The sequence below is a fragment of the Vombatus ursinus genome, unplaced genomic scaffold (genome assembly GCF_900497805.2).
Source record: "Vombatus ursinus unplaced genomic scaffold, bare-nosed wombat genome assembly UNPS02014807.1, whole genome shotgun sequence".
Lineage (NCBI taxonomy): Eukaryota > Metazoa > Chordata > Mammalia > Diprotodontia > Vombatidae > Vombatus > Vombatus ursinus.
Window position 1 is genome coordinate 24,805,685 of NW_020954585.1, and position 25,199 is coordinate 24,830,883.

General features: G+C 38.2%; 1 protein-coding gene across 1 annotated transcript; it reads right to left on the bottom strand.

Annotated features, from left to right (window-relative positions):
- Positions 1-2,389: 2,389 nt before the first annotated feature.
- On the bottom strand, positions 2,390-16,238 carry TICAM2 (toll like receptor adaptor molecule 2). The gene is made up of 2 exons (XM_027874758.1): positions 16,059-16,238; positions 2,390-3,659 (listed from the first exon to the last, which is right to left on the bottom strand). The coding sequence occupies exon 2, from the start codon at positions 3,602-3,604 to the stop codon at positions 2,918-2,920; it is 687 nt and encodes a 228-aa protein (XP_027730559.1). The 5' UTR covers positions 3,605-3,659; positions 16,059-16,238; the 3' UTR covers positions 2,390-2,917.
- Between the last annotated feature and the right edge of the window lie 8,961 nt (positions 16,239-25,199).

Below are 25,199 nucleotides of genomic sequence, written 5' to 3' on the forward strand. Positions count from 1 at the left end.
TCTCATCTTCTGAAACTGAATAGCTAACATTTATACAGTGCTTACTATATATATTACTCCTGACACATGTCAAGCACTGTGCTAAGGACTTCTACAATTATTACCTTATTTGATCCTCATAACAACCCTTTGAGGTAGGTACTATTATCATCCCAATTTTACAGATGAGGAAACTGAGGCAGACAAATTAAGTGACTTGTCTAGGGTCTCACTGCTTGTAAGTGTCTGAGGCTGTATTTGAACTTAGGTCTTCTTGACTCTATAAGGCAGCCTAGGGGTCTCAGAGGATAGAGCGTTGGACTTGAAGTTCAAATCTAGCCTCAGACACTTACTGGCTATGTGACCCTAGGCAAGTCACTTAACAACCTCTGTCTTAATCCTCTGGAGAAGGAAATAGCAAATCACTCTTTGCCGGGAAGACCACTGAATGACAACTTCCTGACTCCAGGCTGTTTTTCTCTTCTAGTTTCCATTGTTTCATAGAACTTCAGGATGGAAAGAACTTCAGAGATCACTAAATTCAACCACGCCTTATTTTACAGATGAAATAAATTTTAATAAACTGTGTCCACGCAATGAGGGTAAATGACAGACCTGCAGTTAGAACCTAGACCTCCAGCTTTCCAGAGTATGGGGTTACTTCTATTTATATCATGATGTCTCATCAGAGTGCACTTAAAATTTCGGACTCCTAATTGGGAAAAAAGTCACCTTATTTCTCAGAAGCATTAACAAATGTGTTAAAGAAAGTTAGTGCCAGAATTGCCTTCAGCCATGCCCTCTTTCTTAACCAGAAGTTGAATGGTAATGCACCATGGTAAGGGTATGGAATAGAAAACAGAACCCTGAATCCTCATCTCTGTTTGGGCATTTACTCATTTATGACCTCTCTGAGCTTCAGTTTTCCTCATCTGTAAAATGGGGATAAATAATGTCTTTATTAACCTGCATCAGAAGATTTTTGAGAAGCTCAGACAAGATGTGGGTGAAACACTTTGGAAGAGTTTTCAGGGTCCTTGCTAACTGCTACACAAATAAGCCAGCATAGGTCTATATCCTAAAATCATCCAAAAAAGGGGGAAAGGACCTATTTGCACAAAAATATTTATAGCAGCTCTTTTTGTGGTGGCAAAGAATTGGAAATCAAAGGGATGCCCATCAATATGATTGTAATGGAATATTATTGTGCTATAAGAAATGGTAAACAGGATGATTTCAGAAAAACCTGGAAAGACATGAGCTGATGCATAATGAAGTGAACAGAACCAGGAGAATGTTATACACAGTTAATAGCAATATTGTACGATGAAGAACTGTGAATGACTAAGCTATTTGCAGCAATACAATGATCCAAGACAATCCCAAAGGACTCGTGATGAAGCATACTGTCCACCTCCAGAGAAAGAACTGATATTGATCGAATACAAACAGAAGCATGCTATTTTTCACTTTCTTTCATTTTTTTTATTCGAGTCTTCTTATACAAAATGACTAATACGGAAATGTTTTACATAATTTTTCATATGTATAACCTATATCTGATTGCTTACCGTCTCAGGGAGGGATAGAATTTGGAACTCAAAACTGTAAATCAAAATGCTAAAAAATTGAAAAAAAAAAAGAAAAGAAACACACATACAACAATTAAGACAGCATAGGTTACACAGAGTCACACTGCAGTTTATTTATCAACTCAAGAGTGCGACACATCCCATCAGTAGGTGATAGACATGTGACATACAGATGATACACACATATACGTACACAATACACATACACACAAATACATACAAACATATATAGATTTATCTTTATCTGTATCTATATCTGGGGCAGCTAGGTAGTGCAGTGGACAGAGCACTGGGCTTGGAGTCAGGAAGACTCATCTTCCTGAGTTCAGATCTGACTTCAGACACTTATTAACTGTGTGATCCCGGATAAGTCACTTAATCTCTGTTTTCATCAGCTTCCTCTTCTCAAATGTATAATGTGCATGTGTATGCGTGTGTGTGTGTGTGTGTGTGTGTGTGTATACACATGTATGTTTTTACATTTTAAAAAGGCAGGTGGATGGATTTGACCACCCACATGTAGTTTGCTGACACCTGCACCATATAGCATGTGGCCTCCCAGCAAATATTTACTGAATAAACTAAATTTCAATTTTCAGCAAAGTTTCCCTCACTAGAAGGAGCTAGAGACACACAAAAGAAACCAAGCCTTTGGAATTTTCAAGGGATTATGAAAGTACGGAGGCCAAGTATTAATCCCTTTGAAAAGAAAGAGCATGTATATGTCAAAGACAAAATGCCAAGCTTGTATTTTAATTTTTAAAAACATAAAATACAATTTTAGGAAATTATATAATAATCATAGTCATAGGATCAGAGATAGAGAGTTGGAAGGGACTGTAGAAGCCAACTAGTTCAACTCCCTCATTTTACAGATGAGGAAATTAAGGCAGAGAGGCTATCACACACAAATTAAATGTCAGGCCTGAGATATAAACCAAGGTCTTCTGACTCTAAAGCTGGCATACTTTCTACTACACTACACTGAATCAAAGGAGAACACCCATCAAGGAAGAGGATAAAACAAGGAATGCCAAAAGTTAGTTAAAAGTACATCCTTTGTCACATCCTTAAATCAAGGGGAAAAACATTAGACCCATTCCCGGAAACAGAATAATCAAAATGGTTAGTGCTTGTTTAGAGAAGCATTCTAATTCCATAGGTTTTCAGTGCCAATGCCTTTTCCCAGAAAAAAAATATCATTCTTATTTCTACTTTCTTAGAAATTTTATTTTAACTTTTCTGGAAGATGTTATAAAATGACAACATCACTTTATCATCCCCGCCCCCAATTATGTAATTTTGTTTTGTTTCATTCCCTAAAATGTCCTACTCTTCTTACTTTTCTAAGTATCTACCATGTTTTTTGAATCTTTCCATATGGCTTTTTGTTTCTCATACACAGAGTCCTGGAAAATTTTTTCTACTTGTTTACGAAAGCCACAACTTTCTTCTTCCAGAGCATTGATAGTCTGTAAGGCAAATGGAGTCCTATCCCGGGGCAGAGGATTATTTAACGGCCTCATTGGTATGACAGAATTGTATTTATGTTGTTTATTAATGGAGTTCATTAGGGATGTGTAGAACTGGAAATTGCACCAAGTATCCCTTAAAAAGTTTTCAGTCAATAAAAAAATGGTCCACGCAGACCCGTTTACGGCATCGTCTAAATTCTGTAAGTGCTGTCTGCCACATGGCATTTCAGCGTAGATTATTCCGGGTTTAATGCCAAATTGATTTTGCAGCATCCCTTGGACTCTGAGGGCTTCACAGGTATCATCTTCAGCATGCAGAATCACAAACTTAAAGAATATCTCTTCTTCCAAGTCGTCTTTAGGTAGCTCTTCTGCTCTCTCCTCTTCCTCCTCCTCCTCCTCCTTTTCTTCCTCTTCTTTTAGTTTGTTCAGGTCCTTGTCACTACGACTCCCTTTAATATCCTCAGAGTGTTTGGCCTCTTGTTTAGAATCCGTGCTCTTCCTCCTTGGAAAAGTGGAAAGAGGGCAGGAGTCTATTTTAGAATTCTGGATGCCCATGATAAATATCCAAGTCAAAAGGGAGCTTTGCTTAATTTCAGCATTTCTTTCTGATCTAAAATAAGAAGAAAAACAAAATTGGTAACTGTGTTAAAGGTGTTCAAGATAGAAAAAAAGACTAAAACCTCTCTTCAACTTGACAAGTGTCAGACACTTAGGATAGTTATGAGTCGAGAAAGAAATGTCAGATGAGTAATTCAGGAAGCCAATAATTTTTTTTTGAGAATTTTGCAAGGCCTAGCATAGTAAAAAGTAGATAGAGGACCTGTTTCATATATGGAATTTTCAAATAAGATACCAATATAACAAAATGACCATTATTAAAAGGAACTGAATGGATTTTGCAGTTATTTTTGTTAAAAAGGCCCTACGTCACTCCATTTTAGCTGTACGTAAGGAAAATAATGCACCTGTAGTAATTGTCAGTGAACTACTTTGTAGGATATGGTTACGAGTTTTCTATTTTGGGGCTTCTCTGAATGACTTCACCACCAAGCCCCAGGAAGCTCACTCTCAAAATAACTTTATCACCCTGCAAGATGCCACTAGTCTTGGTTTCTGTTATTCAGTCATCTCCAACTCTTCGTGACCCCATTTGGGGTTTTATTAGCAAAGATAATGGAGTGGTTTGCTGTTTCCTTCTGCAAATCATTTCACAAAGGAGGAAACTGAAGCTAATACAGTTATAAGTGACTTGCCTAGGGTCACACAGCTAGTAAGTGTCTGAGGCTGCATTTGAACTCGGGTCTTCCTGACTTTAGGCCAGCTGCTCTATCTACTGTGCCACCTAGCTGCCCCCACCAGCCTTATTCCACTTCATCACTCCTCTGCCTCTCTAATGGGAGGGTGACATCATGAACTCCAGACCTCATTTAAGGAGAGAAAATATAATGAGAATAATAATAATACATGGGAATAATCATAATGTCAATCTGGTGAGGTCATTGTAAGGAAAGCACTTTTTATATTTTATTGTGATATATTAAATGAGTTTTTAATTAGGCACAAGAGAAGAATAAGATGTGTCTTTTCCAGCTACTCTTAAATACTGAACAAAACGTACTTTTCCTCATTGGTCTGGACCTGTGAGAGACTTTATGGAGAGACAGGGCTATCCTTGGAGTCAAGATGCTGCCTTATACTGGCTGTGTGACAGTGGGCAGTTCTCTTGTCCTCTCAGTGCCCAGGGCAACTCTCTAAGAGAATGAGTTTAATAATAATAATAATAGCAACAACAACAACAACAACAACAACAATAATAATAATAATAATAATAATGTAATGAGAGGGACTGGCCAATGAAGGCCCAGGGTGTAGAGGAGGTGCCATATCCATGTGGAGTCTTGGTGAGCCTGCTTCTAGAAATGACTGATGGAGGAGCGCATGCAGGTGTCTTTGGCTGGCTGACAGTGGTGATTTAAAACCTTTTAACTGACTTGTTTAGTTGTTCATGTCTGACTCTTTGTGACCACATGGACCACACTGTCCATGGGATTTTCTTGGTAAAGATATTGGAGTGGTTTGCCATTTCCTTCTCTAAGGGATTAGGCAAACCTAGGTAAAGTGACTTACCTAAGGTCACACAACTAGTAAGTGTCTAAGGCCAGGTGTGAATTCAGGTCTTCCTGATTCCAGGCCCACCAGCTCTATCCACCGAGCCATCTAGCTGCCTCCTTTAACTGACTGCTGAGCAGTAATTTAGCTTGGGTACAAACTTTGAAATGCAAACACAGAAATCAAAAGAAAACCAGAAAAGCTTGCTCACATTTGAGTAAATGAAAGGGACTAAACAATGAGGAAAGGTTTATATTCAAAGGGAGGAGAAGAGGTGAATATCTCTACAAAATTCTTGTTGTCTTCAAGGGTAAGAGAGGGAATCAAGAAACATATAATCATAGTGACTGGGTATAGTTTTGTTTTATTTCAATTATTTTAAGAGAAGAAAGAAAACAGGGGAAAAGGAATACCCCAGGGAAAAAGTTGGAGAGGAACTTCCTAGTTCACATAATTGGGATGCTTTCAGAAGAAGAATATCCAAAGAAGGAAGAAGGAGTGGTATGAAGAAGCATCTTATCTGAAAAGTACAGAGGAGAATTGCGCACACACACACACACACACACACACACACACACACACACGAGAGACTCAATGAGAAAAGAAGTAGGGACAAGGAAAGGCAAGACAAAGGTTTATGAGGGAGGAGAGAGAAGGGAGGGAATAATCATAAGCAAAACCAAAGTCAACTCTCAAAACAGCAAAATAGAAGTCAAAAAGAGAGAAATAGTATAAGAGCTAGAGATTAAGGTGTGGGTTTTGTGGAAAGAGGAAGAGGAACCGATAACTTTAATTGTATAATACTAGTGTTAATCAGATTTTTTTCTTTTCTCTCTTTTCCCTCATAATTTGGAATTATGCAAATAAAGTGACCGAAATACCCAAACCCTTTTACCCAGACATTCCACCATTGGGCAAAGAGGTCTTTGATGAGAAGAAAGTCCCTTTTTCACTAAAATATTTAGAGTAGCATTTGCTATGGTGGTAAAGAACTGGAAATAAAGTAGATGCCCATTAAGTGAGTTAATAGTTAAACAAACTGTGGTACATGAATGTAATGGAATATAACTGTGCCACTGTAAGAAACTACAAATATGATGAATACAGAGAAGAATAGGAATGCTTACATGAACTAAAGCAGAATGAAGTAAACAGAGTCAAGAAAACAATACAATGCCTCCAACAATGTAAAAGGAAAGAATAATAACCACAAAATAATCTGAATTTAATGTAAAACTACAAAAAACAAGCATAGTCCCAAAGAAGTGATATGAGAAGATACCTCGCAGGGGCAGCGAGGTGGCTCAGTGGATAGAGCACCCACCCTGGAGTGAAGAGGGCCTGAGTTCAAATCTGACCTCATACACTTGACACTTACTAGCGGTGTGACCCTGGGCAAGTCACTTAACCTCGATTGCTTCACACACACACACAAAAAGACACCTTGCCACCCCACTCCTTTCTAGAAGGGAGAGGTCTCTAGGTATGGAAAATCACATAGACTGTTTTTTGATACATGATTGATTTTGCTGATTTTTGACTCTTCTTCCATTTTTTCTTTTAAAAATATTCTAGTTGCCTCTAAAAGATATCAATAACAACTCAGTATTGTTTTTAAAAGACTTCTTCCCCTTGCCACAAATGCGAAAGATACGCAATTTGACTCCCTGATGTCTTTTTCATGTGAACTGCTCACAAGCCAGGGCTCCCTGGCACTAAATTTATAAAATATTTGATTTTTTAAAAAATTAAGCACATAACTTTATATTTACCCTAAATAAATGTAATCTTATTCATTTTGGTCCATTATTCTGGTATGTTGATACCTTTTTGCATTTTGATTTTGTCATTTAACTTTTTAGATCCTACCCCCCCTCATATCTGTTATCCATAAATTTAATAAGAATGACTTGTCTTTTTTATTCCCACTCACAGAATGTCAAATAACATAAACCGAGTGACAGAGCTCTGAGGCCTTCATAACACCAGAGAAGACCTCTAATGAATTCATGTCGATACAAACACACTTTGGGTCTAGCTGTTCAATTAGCTATTAATCCAACTAATTTTTCTATCCTCCTGTCTACATTTCTCCATATTGTTCACAAGGATAGCATAAAAAAACTATCAAATGCCTTGCTGAAATCGCAAAATAAGATATTTACAGAATTGTGCTGTTCTAGTAACATAGATGAAAAAAGGAAGCCATATATTCTTAGTGATTTTGTGTTGATTTTTCAGTCACTGCTAAGTACTCTAAAACCACTTATTTAAAAAACCATTCTAGAATTTTGCCAGGGATTGATGTCATGCTCTTGAGTCTAGAGTTTGAGGAATTTACTTTTCTTCCCATTTTGAAAATGGGGACGTTATTTGCTTGTCTCTTGTCTTCTGATACTTCCTGTTCATCATGATTTCTTAAATGTAGAATGTAATTTATCCATAACTGGACATCTGAACTCTTTCAAGCCTGGTACTTCTTTACTATCTCCTTATCTCTTTTGGGTTTCAATTCCATCTTAATCCATATTTAGTCATACCTTCCCAATCTTAAGATATTTTTTAGTTTTTATTTAAAATTTTTAAAAATATAATTTCTGATAGAAATGACAGTAGATGAAATAGCAGATGAATAGCCTTTTCTGTCACTTGCCCCAAATTATTTTTTTCCATTTCATTGGGCTGAACATAGCTTTAAGTGCCCATTTTCTTGTTTTTTGCATTTTTTCATAAGTATGAAGTTTAGATTTCCTGACAACACTATTCTATCTCTTGTATATTATACCTGCACATAGAAACTATCCCAGGCTCCTTCCCATAAAAGCCTCCTCAGGTTCATCATATTCTTTGAGACAACATTCACTCAAAACCATAGCTCAGGGGTTAGAAAAAATAATAATGAAATTCATGTGGTCAAGAATCTCAAGGGTAACAATGAAAAAAAAATTGGAAGTGGAGGGGGGTAGGGGTCGTCTCTCAGCACCAAATCTCAAACTATTCTACAAAGAAGTCATCATTAAGATGCATTGGGACTGGTTAAAAAAGAGGTCAATCAATGGAACATGTTACACAAAATACAGAAGCAAATGGACATGACAGCAAAGTGTTAATTAAACTCCCAAGCCCCTACTACAAGGGCAAGAACTCACTATCCCAACAAATTGTTGGGAAAATGAGAATGCAGGTTGGTAGGAATTAGTCATCAACCAACTTCTTACAATATGTAACAAGATAAACTTCAAATGGATAAATGACTTAGACATAAAAGGTCACATCATAAGCAAATTAGATGAGGGAGGAAAAAAGTAGAGTTCACAAGTAAACAAATGATACAGAGATCAAATGAGACAAAATGGACAATTATGATTATATAAAATAAAAAGGTTTTGCCAAAACTCTAATGTAGTTAAGATAAGATGGGAACAGGTAACTGGGAAAAAAATCTTTGCAGCAAGTTTCTCTGATAAAGGTCTCATATCCAAGATATATAAGGTACTCTTTCAGCCTTTTAAGACTTGATGAATGATCAAAAGAAATGAACAATTTAGGGAAGAAATCCAAGCCATCAATAATCATGTGAAAAAAATGCTCCAAATCATTAATAATTAGAGAAATGCATATTAAAGCACCTTACATCCACCAAATCAGCAAAGATAGAAGAATGGGAGGAGAAAGGAAGGAAAATGGCAGACATTGCAGGGGCTGTGGGAAAACAGGCACACTGGTGCATTATTGGTGGAGTTGTGACTTGGTCCAACCATTCTAGAAAGCAATCGGGAGCTATGCCCCCAAACTAAACTCTGCGTACCTTTTGATTCAGCAAATACCTTTGCTAGGCTTGTACCCATCCCAGGGAGATCAAGTAAAGGGGGATGAGGTCCTATATGAACAAAAATATGTATATCAGTTCTTTTCATGTTGAGAGAAATGATTATTAAATAACCAATTATTGGGGAGATTGACTTTTTTTTCCCTTCCTAGATCCTCATTCTCTACTAGGATAAGCCAGCATCTGAAGGATGTTGCTGATGGATGAAATTGCCCAAATCTCCCAAGGGGAACAAGCCTTTCCATCCTAGGTGAGAGTTGTTGCCCCACCCAACTAGAAAACCTTACAAAAATTTAATTTAAGGTGAATTCTGGTCTATTGTGTTTTACTCAGGCAGGTTTGGACAAGGAGGTAGATCCTTTGTCTAGACTACGGGAGGCTAGGGGTGGTCTGGGAGTAGGATCGAGCAAAGTTATGTCCCCTAGACCCTCATTTGAACAGGTCCACCTCTCATTATAAAATTCATTCTTCTTATTAACTGTTAACCAATCAGAATTGACTATTATATTCTGGAACATCCACTCTTCCAAGGGCATATGCACATTGAATGAGTTCCATGAGGGGTCTCTGGCATTCCAGAATACCACTGACCCCTTTTATTAATTATCTGCTAGCATGAATGAAATGATTAATTACCTAGAAACTATATCTCTCCAACTTTTTATATGTCACAATGTTGGCCCCAAATTGAAAACTAAGGGAATGTCCTATTACGGAATGTCTAACAAATTATAGTATGTGATTGTAATGGCATATTATTGTACTACAAAGGATAAAATGGATAGTTTAAGAGGAAACTGGGAAGACCTTTATGATCAGGTGAAAAATAGAGTGAAAAGAACTACGAGAATTTTATATATCTCTATCTATATAAACATATAAATATATGGATATGTAAATATATATATATGTGTATGTGTGTATACAGAGAGACATATGTCTATATCTATATTTATCTATGTATTTATACAGAAAAGCACCTTCAATGAGAAAGAACAGGTAGGCTAGTTTGGCAGGACCATGGGTGGGGGTGTTGGGGAGGAATGAGTAATATATGTAATAATATATATATAAAATATATAATATATTATATAAAATATATATAATATATATAAAATATGATATATGTAATTATATATATAATATTATATATGATGTAATATATGTAAGGCTACAGCTAGATTGTGAAGGGTTTTAAATGACAAGTCGGAGGAGTATGTATTTTAACATGGGGGCAATAGGGAGCCACTGAAACTTCTCGAGGGAGGGAATACCATATTTGAATCTGTGTTTCAGGAATATAAATATTTAAGCTGTGTGGAAAATGATTTGAAGAAGGGAGAGGCTAGATATAAGGAAACCACTTAAGAGACTTTTGCAAAAATCCTGAGAGAGGTAGGTCTGAATTAATGAGGTTGTGGTTTGAATGGAAAGGAGGGGATAGATGTGAATACCGTTGAAGTGGAATAAGATTTGCAACTGGATGGATATGGAAGGATGGTGGTGAGTGAGAGTGTGGTGTTGTGGGAGAGTCCAACTTTTCAAATCTTGGAGACCAAAACAGCAGGGCCCTTGGCAGAAATAGGGAAGTCAGGAGGAGCAGCTTTAGAGGAAATGCTATTTAAAGTCCTCTTGAATAAAGTTTCCAGTCACATTTTCCTCTGTCTTCTTAAAATTCTATACTCAGCAGAACAGGCATTGTAGGGGAACTCTTCCCCAACCTTCTCACCAGTGCCCTCTTTTCCATTTACCATCTCAGCTTGATATTGATTCCTTATTCCTATACCCACAGTCAGTCAGTCAATAAGCATTTATTAAGTACCTACTATGTGCCAGGGACTTTGCTAAGACCTGGTGCTGCAGAAAGAGGCAAAAAACAGTTCTTGCCCTCAAGCAATGCTTGAGGAATTCCATGCCTGAAATACTGGAAGGACTGTGGTGGGTAAGTCCCTGATCATCCAGTTGGGATGAGTGGCCATGTCAACCTCAGCTCCGGCGGGGCTGGAGTCGGCTAGACCCAAAGGTTGAAGTGAAGAAGGAGCCAGTTTCCTCCTTCTCTCCTCTGACCCTGCCACCTCTCTAGTACAGGCCCTCAACCCCTCATGCCTTGATTACTGCAATAGCTTGCTGGTGGATCTGCCTGCCTCAAGTCTCTCCCCACTCCAATCCATTCTCCATTTAGCCACATAAATGATTTTCCTAAGGTGCAAGTCCCACCATGTCACCCTCTACTCTCAATTAGAGATTCCATGTCACCTCCAGGATCAAATATAAAATCTTTTCTACCTTTCAAATCCCTTTACAACCTTGACCCCTCCTACCTTTCCTGTCTCTTTACACCTTACTTTTCACCATGTACTTTTTGATCTAACAACCCAGGCCTCTTTGCACAAACAAGACATCTCATCTCTTGCTCTGGGCATCTCTTCCTCCTTATCTCCATTTACTGGCTTCCCTGGCTTCCTTTAAGTCCCAACTAAAATCCCGGCTCCCTGTGTCCCTCTTGATTCCAATGCCTTCCCTTTGTTAATTATTTCCTGACTACAATCCTTCCAGTAAGGTGGAGTACCATTGGCCTTATCATCTGCTCTGCCATGTTCCCTAATAACTGCCAAGTCTAATGATCCTCCCTGCCCTACAGCATTGCCCCTGAATATTGCCCTCCAACCTGCCTCTATGCTCTAACAACCCTAGGCTTCAGTGAGGGGCTTTTCTATCTGCCTTGCAACTGAATCTTCCTTTCCATGTTGTTTCTGCCAATTAGGATGTGAACTCCTTGAGAATAGGAACTATCTTGCTTTTTTACTTGTATTTAAAATGCTTAGTAGAGTCCCAGGCACATAGTAGGCACCTGATAAATGCTTTTCATTCATCTATTCATTCTGTCCCATTGAATAAATCACATTCTTATACATGGGTTGTGTAACCATTTCCCATGTCCTCCTTTCTCTTCCCATGTCCTTCCATTTGAAGAAGGGATTATAAACCACACTTTTGCCCAATGACTTTTTCAGTTTTTACACAGTATTTACACAGGATATTTACTTCAATATCCATACCCACACCTATATATCATATCATTTCCCAGAGAAGTAGATAGAGGTTGGTGGGTATAAGTCTGGGCAGGTTCTACATCATATCTCCAATATATGTTCCAGTGAGGTGGCCTAGTTATGTTATATATGTGTGTGTATATGCATATATTATATATATGCGTAGATATGTATATATAGGATATAAAAGGCAGATATATAGGAGATGTATATAGGGTAGATATGAGATGTATAGGCTATATATGATATATATGAGATATTTATATTGGAGATATATATGTGCATATATGCATCTATATCTCAAAGATACATCAGATATATATGACATAGATATAAGATATAGATATAGATGTATGTATGTATATATACTTGCCAGTGCTTATGAATTCTTGCTTCAGAATGGCCCAGAGGACGCTCCATTATTAATTTATCCTTTATGGGAAGTATCTAATATCTGTTATATAGTCTCATTGTTAACAAAGTCTTTTTCCCACCTCCTGTCATATTTTTCCATCTGCTACCTTTTCAGTATTGATTTGACCCCCCTTCCCCACATACCCATGTCCTCAGAATCTTTTTCTTCTGGATGCCTTTTGGTATTATTTCTTCTATTATGTTCATGACATTTTTATCTTAAACCAGAAAACAGGAATATTCCTCAAGTGCTTCCACTTTTTAGTTTTTTTCCCACTATTTAGTCTTACAGGGAAACCAGTTTGGATTTGTAGGCCATGATGATTAATTGCTTTTAGTTTTAGGCAGGAACACAAACATAGCTCATAGCTGTATCTCACTAGACTCATTGTTTTAGTCTAAAGTGAGGAAAACAATTAATCATTCTAATAAAAACAAGCCTTTTCATTCTTTCAATTGAAAATTCTAAATAAAATTTTAATATTTTTTCCCATAAATTAAAAAAAAACTGATTAAATTTTGCTTCTTACAGGTAAATAGCTTATAGTCCTAAGAATTTTTGAAACCAAGAATGACTGTAAATAGTAATTGTTTCTGTTTTGGCCAGAAACCCTGAAAGTCTTCCCCTTCCAGATCGATTTTTTTTTGACTAGATAAAAGTGGCCATTCTTTGCCTCATTTCTTATCTAGCCTTAATCAATGAGTCAAATTGAGACTTGTTAAACACCTTAACTTAAAAAGGCCAAGGTCTCCCACTGCATCTAGGGCCATCTCTAGTCTTCCTGATCTATATCTTGTCACTGGACCCAGATTGCTCCTGAGGAGAAAGTGAGGCTAGTGACTTTGCACAGCCTCCCCTCTCTTAAATCCAATTCATTTGCATGTCATGGAATCACCTTCCTGATGTCATGGTCCTCTTCAAGAATGAAAGACAAACAACCAGAAGCTGATGTGTAAATTTCAAATTTTTTGAGTTTCAGAATTAGCTTCAATTTTATTTTCTATTTCAGTTAGTATTGGTACTGGAAAAAATGTGAAACTTTTGTCACCACAAAAAAGGAAATGCAATATAATTCGTTAAGAAATCCTGTTGTTTCAGTCCCATCCAATTCTTTGTGACACCATTTGGGGTTTTCTTGGCAAAGATGCTGGAGTGGTTGGTCATTTCCTTCTCCAGATTATTTTACAGATGAGGAAACTGAGGCAAACAGGGTTAAGTGATTTGCCCAGGGTCACATAGGTAGTAAGTGTCTGAGGCCACATTTGAACTCAGGTCCTCCTGCCTTCAGGGCCAGGACTCTGTCCACTTTGCCACCTAGCTGTTCCAAGAAATCTTCACTGTTGCGTGTTTGCACTTGAATGATTATTTACACTTACACAATATTTTATAGTTTATTAAGGGCTCTCTGTATGCAACTCTCTGAAGTAGGTAAAGGTTTTATTTAACAAAGTCATGAGATGTTTTCCCTTTATTTTCTAGATAAAAGAAAAGTAAAATTCTATTTTGGGTCAGCTAGGTTATATAGTGGGTTAGAGTACTGAGCCTGGGTTAAAATCTAGCCTCAAATACTTCCCAGTTGTGTGACCCTGGGCAAGTCACTTAATCCTGTTTGTCTCAGTTTCCTCATCTGTAAAATGAGCTGGAGAAGGAAATGGCAAACTAGATACCACCCTGGTATCTTTGCCAAGAAAACCCCAAATGGGATCACAAAGATTTGGACACAACTGAACAACAACAACAAAATCCTATTTTAATCGATATATCAAATTTGGAAAAATGTGGAACTCAAATATCTTTCATCTTAAAATTATCTACCCAACAGGGAGAGTGGAGCAGGCCAAGCTCTACAGTCCCATATTCAGATAACTATCACTGGAACTGAGGGTTCAGGGACAGCATTCCTTGGGCCCTTGTTTAAGACTAGACTGATAGATAGTATGTATAGCAACAATAAACTTGTAGGAGAATGATGCTTTAGCACCCTAAATGTTAATCAGAGGTCCACAGATTATCTGGCTTTTGTTTTTTAAATACTGAGTCTCCTTTTCTTGTCCATGTTGGAAGTGCAGGGACTACTCCTTGGCTTTATACCACTCTGGCTTGGGATCCTTGACATGCTCTGTTTCAAACTTGGGCCAATTTGCCCCTCTTTAGGTAACCTAGTATCCCCCTGATCTGGATATTTACCATATTATTATGATCAGCTTATTACACAGCAGCTCAGAATTATCAAACTTAAAAGATCCACAGCCTTTCTAATAGCTGGTATTACAAGACTTCACTGACACTCCCGTCTAGGAACTACGTGGCTTTGAGAGGCAATATAAAATTTTGCTAGGCATTTATTTGTTGAGGAAAGGAATTTAGTAAAGTTAAGGATCTCATCTAAAGAGATAGAATATCAAAGGATTTTGTTATAAGGGAAATCTCAGTGGTTTCACTGGAGTGGCTACCCTGTGCCCCTACAGATCAAGATAACAATCCCTCCAAATCTTAATATATGGTCTTCCTGAGCAGCTGTGGTCTCACAGATTTGCCATCTTGTGGCCAACCTTCTGGTAATGAATCTGTACTTAACCAGGCTGGTCCTCAGCTAAGAGTCACATAGTCCACTTCAAAGCTCCTGCCAAAAAAACAGGTAGGACTTAGCAAGTCCCATCAGAGATCTTGTTTTCCTGGCATAACCTTCTAGATAAGTTCCCCACCCCTGCTGTGCTGCGTCTAGAGGCAGCTAGATGGCTCAGTGGATACAGATCCGGGTCTGACGTCAGGAAGACCTGAGTTCAAATTCAGCCTCAGACATTTATTAGCTGTGTGATTCTGGGCAAGTCACTTAATCCTGTTTACTTCCTCCAGTTTCTTCATCTGTAAAATGAGCTTGGAGAATAAAAAGGCAAATTACTCCAGTATCTTTGCCAAGAAAACCCCAAATGGGGACACAAAGATTCAGACATGAGTGACTGAAAAATATGTGTGTATATACACATATGTATGTGTATATATACAACACATAAATTTTATTTTTTTCAAATATCAGAGATGCCTTTTTCCGCCCCTCTCACCACTAGAAGCTTATTCTATTATCACTAGTCAGTTTGGCTTAGTGGACTAAGGGCTGGCCATGAAGTTAGGAAACCTGCTTTTGTTAGACCCTGAGTCACCAGCGAATCTCAAAATTACAAATTATGGATGTTTTCACATTGACAAAATTACATGCCCTTGATTTATAATAATAATGATAATTATTATCATTATTTGCTGCCATGTCATAGAAAAGAAAGGAATATAAAAAGCCTTAATTTTACCTACAAATCCTTCATTTCAGTTTCATATGTGGGTCTTCAAAGTTACCAGAAAGTTCTTTCGACTCTCTCATTCTTTCCCAGAGAAGAAAATGACGCTCAGTAATCTGAAGTCTTGGCAGCCTCCTTCTCCTCCCACCCTGGTCGCCACCGCCCTCCATCCCCATCCATCCCCATCCATCCCCATCCATCCCTGCACACTGAGCCTATCTCCAAGTACGCGGCAGGTCTGGGACAGAGCCCACGCTCAATGAAGAACTTCTCTCGGAAATACACTTTATCCCAAACTCTGTGAACTTGCCTGTTAGGCAGGAGCACCGGTTCGTCCTTCTTTCTCCTTCTCTTTCCTTAAGGAAGGGACATGAGTGGGATGGAAGACGCTGCAGGAGCCCTTGGGATCGCAAGCCTCCTTGTCTCCCCCTCCCTCTTGTCCTGATGCAAGCGAGTGGCCGCCCGGAGACAGCTGCAGCAGTCACTCTGGGCTAGCTCTCCTGGTCTGCGGAAGTTGGGGTTACAGATGACCACACCCCCAGAACGAGGGACTGATTGTTTAACCCTTGAAATGGGCTGGTCCCCTTTGCTAATCCGCTAATACTTGCAGCCACTTTATGCTACAGGGACCGCTCAGGGGCCACTGAACAAAGTGATTTGTGTTCTTGGCAGAAACTGAGTTTTCACCCCATTCTGAGTGATCCGCCTTGTATCAAGCTCACAAGAAGGAAAGGTGGAACACGAAAGGACATTGAAGATCATCTAGTCCAACACAGGGCAAGCATAGATGGGGAAGGGCTGCTAGGTGGTACGCTGGAATGGGCACCAGGAAGGCTCATCTTGTGTTCAAATCCGGCCTCAGACACTTACTAGCTGTGTGGCCCCGGGCAGGCTATTTAACCCTGTTTGCCTCAGTTTCCTCATCTGTCAAGCGAGCTGGAGAAGGAAATGGCAAACCACTCCAGTATCTTTGCAAAGAAAATTCCAAATGGGGTCCCGAAGAGTCGGATACAACTGAACAACAACAATGGAGGGGGAAAGGGAGAAAAGAAGGAAGAGAGGAAATTTTTTAAAAGGACTATGTGAATTTTTATCCCTAAATCTTAAGTCTTTACACTTGTCAAATACAAGGTTATTATGTTTGTTTGCTGCAGTAAATTGTAAAACTCTATTCCATTGACCTACCTTTCTATTTCTTGTCCAGTACCGGATAGTTCTGATAATTACTGCTTTGTAGTACAATTTAAGATCTGGTACTGCTAAACCTCTTGCCTTTATACTTTTTATTTCGTTATTTCCTTTGATATTCTTGACTTTTTATTTTTCCAAACGAACTTTGTTATTATTTTTTTTCTAATTCAGTAAAATAATTTTTTTGGTAATTTAATTGGGATACATAATTGTTGAATACACAAGTTAGTTTGTATAAAATTGTCGTTTTTATTATATTGGCCCTGCCTACCTATGAACAATTGATATCTCTCCAATTATTTAAATCAGATTTTATTTGCATAAAAAGTTTTTTTATAGTTTTGTTTATATAGTTCCTGGGATTGTTTTGGCATTTGTACTCCCAGGTATTTTGTACTGTCTAGAGTTATTTTAAATAGTAACCATGGTGGGGTAGGAAGGAAGAGGAAAAATTTACATGATAATTTTTTTGCATATTTGAAAGGAATAGCAAATTGTGCATAGTAGATTAGCAGTTTCATGTATGATCATCTTTTTTTTATTGTACTATGTTATGAAAATGCTTGTTTTATTCCAAAAATTAAAAATAAATTAAAAGGGCTATGTGGAAGGATTTTAGAAGAACTTTTACATATTTCATAGCTTTGCTTAAGGCCAACATTGATTAGACTGTAACTGACAGGCAGGAATGATACCTACTTTTGATGAGAGATTCTCAAAATCTTTTTGTTTTCTCTCCTATCTACTATTAACAGAGGAGTTTTCTTTTTGTAGTCATAAGTGAGCTGCTCCCCCTGTCTTCTGTTGGGGACTGTCCTTGTGTAGCTCAAAGGGAGACAAGTTACCATAGTTAATCATATAAATGAAAAAGTGATTTTTCTGAATGGAGCACTGACCATGGAATGTTGGTAAATGAATTTTTAAATTTATGCATTAAAATATGGGGAAATGGTAGAAAACAACTAACAACATGTTTGAACTTTGGAATCCTTGGGTGAGAAAGTTCAAATCAGATACTTTAGAACAGTGTATGAAATTCAATTCTAAAGTGATCCCTGCAGGCTTAGATCCCTATTGACTTAGAAAACCACAAATTAACATCATCTGTTTTGTATTTTTAGATCAGAGAATTTCAGTGCTATATGAGCTTTAAAGATCATCTAGCCTTGTGCTGTCACACTCTAATAGAAAAAGAGGCCACCAAACCATGCATAAGGAGCCATGAGGGTTGCATGTTGACTTAGAAAACCACATATTATCTATGTTCTGTTGTATTTTTATTTATTTTATTACATGTTTTCCAATTACATTTAATCTGGGAGTGTGGCCACAAGACCAGCAGCCAGTGTGTTATTACACCTCTGATCTAGCCCAATTACTCTTTTACTTAGAAACTGAGGCTCATAGAAAAATGACTTGTCCAAAAATCACACAGCTAGTAAATAGCAGAGCCAAGATTCACATTTATGTTTTTTCATTACACTGAACTGCCTTCTTTACAACTAGACTTAGGATCTAAAACCTTAAGTTATCATAAAGAATTAAAAATTCATCTCTTTTTTGTTTTTTACTAAACTTAATTTTTTCGTACTTGATAAAATAGGGAATAAATTTTATACACAGTGGAAAAAGCATGGAACTAGGAACCAGTAGATTTGGTATATAGTCTTGGTTTTGTTACTAATTTGTAATGACCTTGAGCAGGTCAAATTCTCTGGGTTTCAATTTCCTCACATATAAAATGGGAAGTTTGGGTCAGGTGATCTTTGAGCTGCTTTCCAGCATTGAAATGCTATGATTCTATGTTTTAGCATGTGGTCCCTTACCCTGTTGCAAGACAGTAATAGTAATAGTAGTAGTAGTAGTAGTAGTGGTAGCAGTAGTAATGGCAGTAGTAGTAATAGTGGTAGAAGTAGTAGTAGTAGTAGTAGTAGTAGTAGTAGTGGTAGAAGTAGTAGTAGTAGTAGTTGTAGAAGTAGTAAACATTTATATATTAGGCATGTGCTAAGGGCTTTAGAGATGTTATCTTATCTGATGGTCTTCTACTGACTTCCTCAGGCTTGACTCACTGGCTCCCACTACTGGTCTTTTGGTTATCATTTTCACTCTAGGTTCCCCTAAATCAGTTTTGCCATATTATACCACGTCCCATATGTTAACATGTGTCCAATGTAACATGCTTGAAATATATCAATGTAACATGATTATATGTTACACACTACAGGTTTACACACGTTATATTCAAGAGAAGGATTTCAACTTTTCTGCTATCCTGTTTTTTGTAATGAGCAATATTCAGATTTTTAAAAGGTTTTCACCATTGTTCATATCATGGAAAACTAAAAGTGTCTTAGTTTATTTATCTATAAAATGGAGATAATGAATAGCACTTAGTTCATAGGGTTGTTGTGAGACTCAAATGAGTTAGCATATGTAGTGTGCTTTGCAAATCTTAAAGCACCATAAAAATGTCATTATTATTAATGGGATTAAAATAGCTAACAAATTTAAGTGTTACTAAGTTATAGAAGTTTTAATTAACCCTATTTTTTCATACCAATGGAATAAGAACCAGACTTCTCAGCTTCCTGTTTTCCATCCCCATTTCCTGACAGGTCCCCTATTTTCTAACCTGGCCTCAAACACTTAATAGCTGTGTGACCTGGACAAGTCTTTTAACCTCTGTTTGCCTCATTTTCTCAAATGTATAATGAGGATGATAATAACAGCACTTACCTTGTGAAGCTGCTGTGAGGATCAAATGAGATATCTGTAAAGTGCTTAGTACAGTGTGAGGCACATGCTGCTGCTGCTGTTTGTCCTTTGTTCTTGAAGAGGACCGTGACATCAGGGAGGCGATGCCATGACTTGCAAGTGAACTGGATTTAAGCGAGGGAGGGCTGTGCAGTCACCAGCCTCACTTTCTCCTCCAGAGCCATCTGGGTCCAGTGGTGTGATATAGATCAGGACAACTGCAGATGGACCAGAATGTAGTGGGAGATCTTGGTCTTTTTTTTTCCTCGTGAGGCAACTGGGGTTGTGACTTGTCACACAGGTAGTGAGTATTATGTGTCTGAGCTCACACTTGAACTCAGGTCCTCCTGACTCCAGGGCTAGTGCTCTATCCACTGTACCACCTAGCTGCCCCATCTTTGGCCTTGTTAAGTTAAGGTCTTTAACAGGACATAGTAGGCATGATATAAATATTTATTCTTTTCCCTTCCCCACTTCCTCTTCCCTTTCAGTTCCTGTCTTTATGTCAGCCTTGATCAAGATTTATATTTCATTTCTTTTCTTTTTTGTTCTTGGAATAAGGTTCTCCTAAATTTCCCTTCACCTTGGAGAAAATGATCATCTTGCTTTGAATGCTATCTCTACCTTACCTGCCTCCCACTTTAGTTAAGAAGGTCCTAAAATCACAGGCTGTATTGGTGGAAGGGAACATAGCCATTTAATTCTACTTTCTCATTATATATGCAAGAGTGGGTGGTGCGTGGGCTATATGTACACTTGATAAGTGTGCGAAGTGATACTTAGGATACTGCCCTAATGCAAAAAATGCATTTCAACTCAGATCCTGTTTTAGAAATGTAATATGATTTGTCCACCAGGTGGTGCTAGACTCAAGCTATCAGACATTCAGTTCTTATCTTTTAGTACACTTCTGCCCACCTCTCTGGGACATATACATGAGTCTTCCCAAAGGTAATAGGATCCCCATTACCCTCCAGAAGACACTCATCCTATAAACTCTTAAAGTACTTCCCTTACAATCACCCTGAGTTCTATACAGTTCCTTAGGACACAGGGGATGCTACCCTAGATTCAATAATTATCTAAGGGTATGAAAACGAAATATTACTCCAAATTATTGCAAAATTGTAGGAGAATCTCTATGTAACCCAGGTTTCTAGACAATTCTGGGGCTCTCCTAAATGGGAGGAAGAATGCTTATCCTATGCTGGATGCCTATATGAGAGGCAGAATTGATATGAGAGCTTTGGAGATAAGGCATTTTTCCTTGAGACACACAGGGTTCATGGGAAGGAGATAAAAAGGTGTGTGTGTGTGTGTGTGTGTGCTCATGAGCACTTGTGTGCACAATGGACCCCAACCTATCTTTCCAGCCTCAGTGGAGATCACACATTGTCCCAAGCTCTGTAGTGTAGCTAAACTATACATGCACGCACACACACCCCCGCCCTTCTTTCCTTATCTCCTTCAAAAATCCATCTCCCTGCCGGGCCTAAGTATTCTTTCATACATATTCTTCTCAGATGTCAGTTCTCAGCACTTCCAAGGACTGCTTCTGATTACAGTAGGTAGAGGCTCAGGCTGACCCACTGCCAAACCAAGCAGTCCAATTCAAAAGCCTACTGCAAAAAACCTGGGAAGACTCATAGGAATTTATGCAAAGTCAAGAGAGCAGAACCAAGAGAACATTGTATGCAGTAAGAGCACTATTGTGAGGACAGTCAACAGTGAGACCTAGCTACTCCAAAGGGTCCGTGATGAAAAATGCCACCCACCTACAGAGAACGGATGAACTCTCAACGCAGATTGAAGCGTACTTTTTAACTTTATTTTTCTTGTTGTCTTGGTCTGTGTTTTCTTTTACAGCATGGCTAATATGGAAATGTTTTGTATGACTTTACATGTGTAATTGATATCAAATTGCTTGCCTTCTCAAGGAGTGGGGGAAGGGCAGAAGTTGGAACTCAAAATTTAAAAAAAGACTGTTAAAATTTTTTACATGTAATTAGGAAATATCTAATGAGATTATATGTATATGTATGTTTTTGGCTAGGCAATGGGGTTAAGAGACTTGCCCAGGGTCACATAGCTAGTAAGTGTTATGTGTCTAAGGCTGGATTTGAACTCAGGTCCTCCTGACTCCAGGGCCACTGCTCTATTCACTGCGCCACCTAGCTGCTCCAAGATAAAACATATTTTAAAAAATAAAATACAAATACCTGGCAAAAAAAAAGCCTACTGCCTCTTGATTGTCTTTTGGACACGTAAGCTTAAGTCCACCTTCAGTATCTCTAGAGGCTTCGAAGGCCCAAATAGAATGTCAAATCTGAAATCCTTCCAAGGGCAGAGGAGGAGGAAATAGGAACCTCTATTTGGCCAATGTCTTACATTTCTTCCTGCCAGGACTTCTGGTGGCCCTCTCTGTACCTTACAGGGTAAAATACAATTGAAGAAACACCTAATACATTCATATAAAAAAATAGAAGTTTAGAAAGGGGAAGTGGCTTGCTTAGATCACATGGGTTGTGGATATAATGCTGGGATTCAAAACTAGGCCCTCTGATTCCAAATTCAGGGCTCTTTCCACAGTGATTCTTCTTAGGCAGTTTCTCCACAGATATCCTATGTTCTTTTAATTATAATGTACTGCTTTATTTTTAGGTAGTCTCCAAAGGGATAATACATTCCTAGAACAGGACTGCAAATATTCGGTGACAAAATTTTGCTAGTACTGGAACACGAGGTGTGCTTTAGAGTGTGGGAACATTAAGCATACTATAGGACATGTATGAATAAGAAGAATTTTACAATATTGTTTCTCAACACTTAGCACATTGTTGGAGCTCCATAATTGTCCCCAGCTTCCCATCCCAATCTACTTAGAAATGACAAAGAAAGGAAAAGATGCCTTAAATCATCAGCCGTTTGAAATTAAGGCAGATTTATAACCCACTCATAGTGCTACATGATTCAGGATCATAGAATCACAGATTTGAAAAGGATCTTGGAGGTCATCCAGTCCAAGCTTTCCTCTGTACAACATCCCTGAATAGTTGTCTTCTATCTCTGCTTAAACCTTTCCTGGTCATCCTCACCTCTGGATATATATATATATATATACCTGGCCTTCAGAGCCGCGAAGGTGGAAGGGACCCAGAGACAGTCTAGTCTCTGAATACACTTGAACATTAATCTCAGCAATAAACCAGACAGCCTGTCTGAAGCCATCGAACAGGAGAATATCCATTGTCTTTTCTCCTTCTAGGATCAGCTTTCTACCAATCAGGGTGGGAAGGTAGTACAGTGGGCTACCACCCCGAGTTTATAGGCTGCAGGCCTCAATTACCTGCTTGTCTTAAATCAACAAAAGTCAATTAGCATTTGTTAATCCCTTATAATATGCCAGGAACTATGTTAATCACTGTGGGTACAAAAACAAACAAAAGGACAGTCCCTGCCCTCAAACTGTTCATTCTCAGTGACTTTTGGGGCTTTTTGTAATTAGTCTCTATCCTACACTAGAAAAAAAGATCCCTATTATTCCTTAAAATAAATGAGTCCTCTCCTATAACCAGACCAGTCCCCACTCCAAGTCTTTGTTTATTGTAGTCCCACTTTTTTGGAAAACCATTCTCCCATTCTCTCCAACTTTTTTTTTTTTTGGCTTTTTGGTGAGGCAATTGAGGTTAAGTGACTTGCCCAGGGTCACACAGCTAGTAAGTGTCAAGTGTTTGAGGCCAGATTTGAACTCAGTCCTTCTGACTCCAGGGCCAGTGCTCCATCCACTGTGCCACCTCGCTGCCCCTGATAGTTATGTGATCTCATACTATTATTTCACATATATATTTTATCTCCCATGTGTAGGTTCCATGGAAATCCACACTGCCCATCAGAAGAGACTCATCCTACAAACTCTTAGATTATGGCATGTGTATGCCATCTCCCAAAAGGATCACCTGGAAGTTCTGCATGAGCAGTCTTGGTTTCACTGACGTAGGGAACTTCTAAATAAGGAAACGTCCTTTACCAATTCAGGCTGTCATCTTAAGAGCTGTTAGAAAGCTGAGAAGCAGTGTGGCAGGCTAGACAGAGATGGTCTGGAGCCCAAGAGATTTGGGTTTAAGTTCTACTGTAATAGGTCACCTTGGGGAAATAGTTTAGTTTAACTTTTTTAGCAGCGTAAGCCAGGGGTACCAAACTCAAACACAAAAGGCCTTTAAACCGTACACAAGGATCCCTGCAGGCTGTATATTGACTTAGAAAACCACATATTAACATGATCTATATTCTTTTGTGTTATATTTTGTTAAATATATTTTAATTACATTTTAATCTAGTTTTAGCCATTCTCAGGAGTGTTGCTGGACAGGATGCCAATGGCCCAGTGTTTGACACTTCTGCTCTAAGAAACTCTCTAATACTTTTTTATGCTTTACAAAATCAAAGAATTTTAGATTTGGAAAGGATCTCACTGGCTACCTAGTTTAACCTTTACCTGAAAAAGAATCCCCACCTCCCTCAACCTACATACCAACCTTTGCTTGAAGAGAGGAGAAACTACCTACCAAAGTACCCCTTTTCACTTTTGGATAGCTCTATTAAGATTATTCTTTATATATAGCAGGTATTAATGTATAACAATACATTATCATTTATATATTTAAATCTACATATATATTTTGTTTTATATCTATATACTTCTACCCTTTTGAAAGGGGACAACAAGCAAAGGAGGGATAAGAACATATGTGGATGATAAGGTTGGAAAATTGTACTCCCTGTTATAATGGTCCAGTTTTGAGCCAGTAGTATATATGTCACCTGACTTACTGTAAGATAAATGTCCACTTGCCATGGAAAGCAGAATTTTCTGCCATAGGTTGACCATGATTCACAATCTATTGGCTTGTAAAGGGTTTGTGATCCACATGTGTGGGTGGAATACCTACACAATCTTAACATCAGCTATATCCCTTGAAGTACTTCTCCCCACTGTTACTGAGCAGTGTCTAATTTAAGAAAAATCACACAGATAAACAAGACTTTTCAATTGAATAGTGGAACAGGTGGTCCAGAGAAATTATTTCCACTTAAAATTTAAAAAATCTTGGTTACGGAATAAATGCAAAAGGAATTTTAGTGAGCAACAGAAAATTAGGACTGCAGCAACATAAACAATGTAGAAAAAAGCAAGGGGCCTTGGCTTAAAAGTAGCCAAGAGTTTTTGGTTCTAATTATTTTCTCCAAAATAGGTCTAGTTACTAAGTAAGATATGGAAAATACTGAAAATAGACACAAGGCAAGTTTAGCCTTATAACGAACAGATACCTATCACAAAGTAGGGTTTAAATTAGGCAAGGTCTGAGATCCAGATCCCTTTTAAATAAACCAACAAATATTTACTGGGGTCTACTAGGTATAAGGCATTGAGTTAGGCACTATGGAACCCACTTAAGTAACTAAGAGGTTAGATAAAACATACTTCAAGCCACTTCTCCCCCCCAAA

What these genes read in the sequence shown, in the direction of transcription:
- TICAM2 (XM_027874758.1), bottom strand. Translation starts at nt 3,604, where the DNA reads ATGGGCATCCAGAATTCTAAAATAGACTCCTGCCCTCTTTCCACTTTT.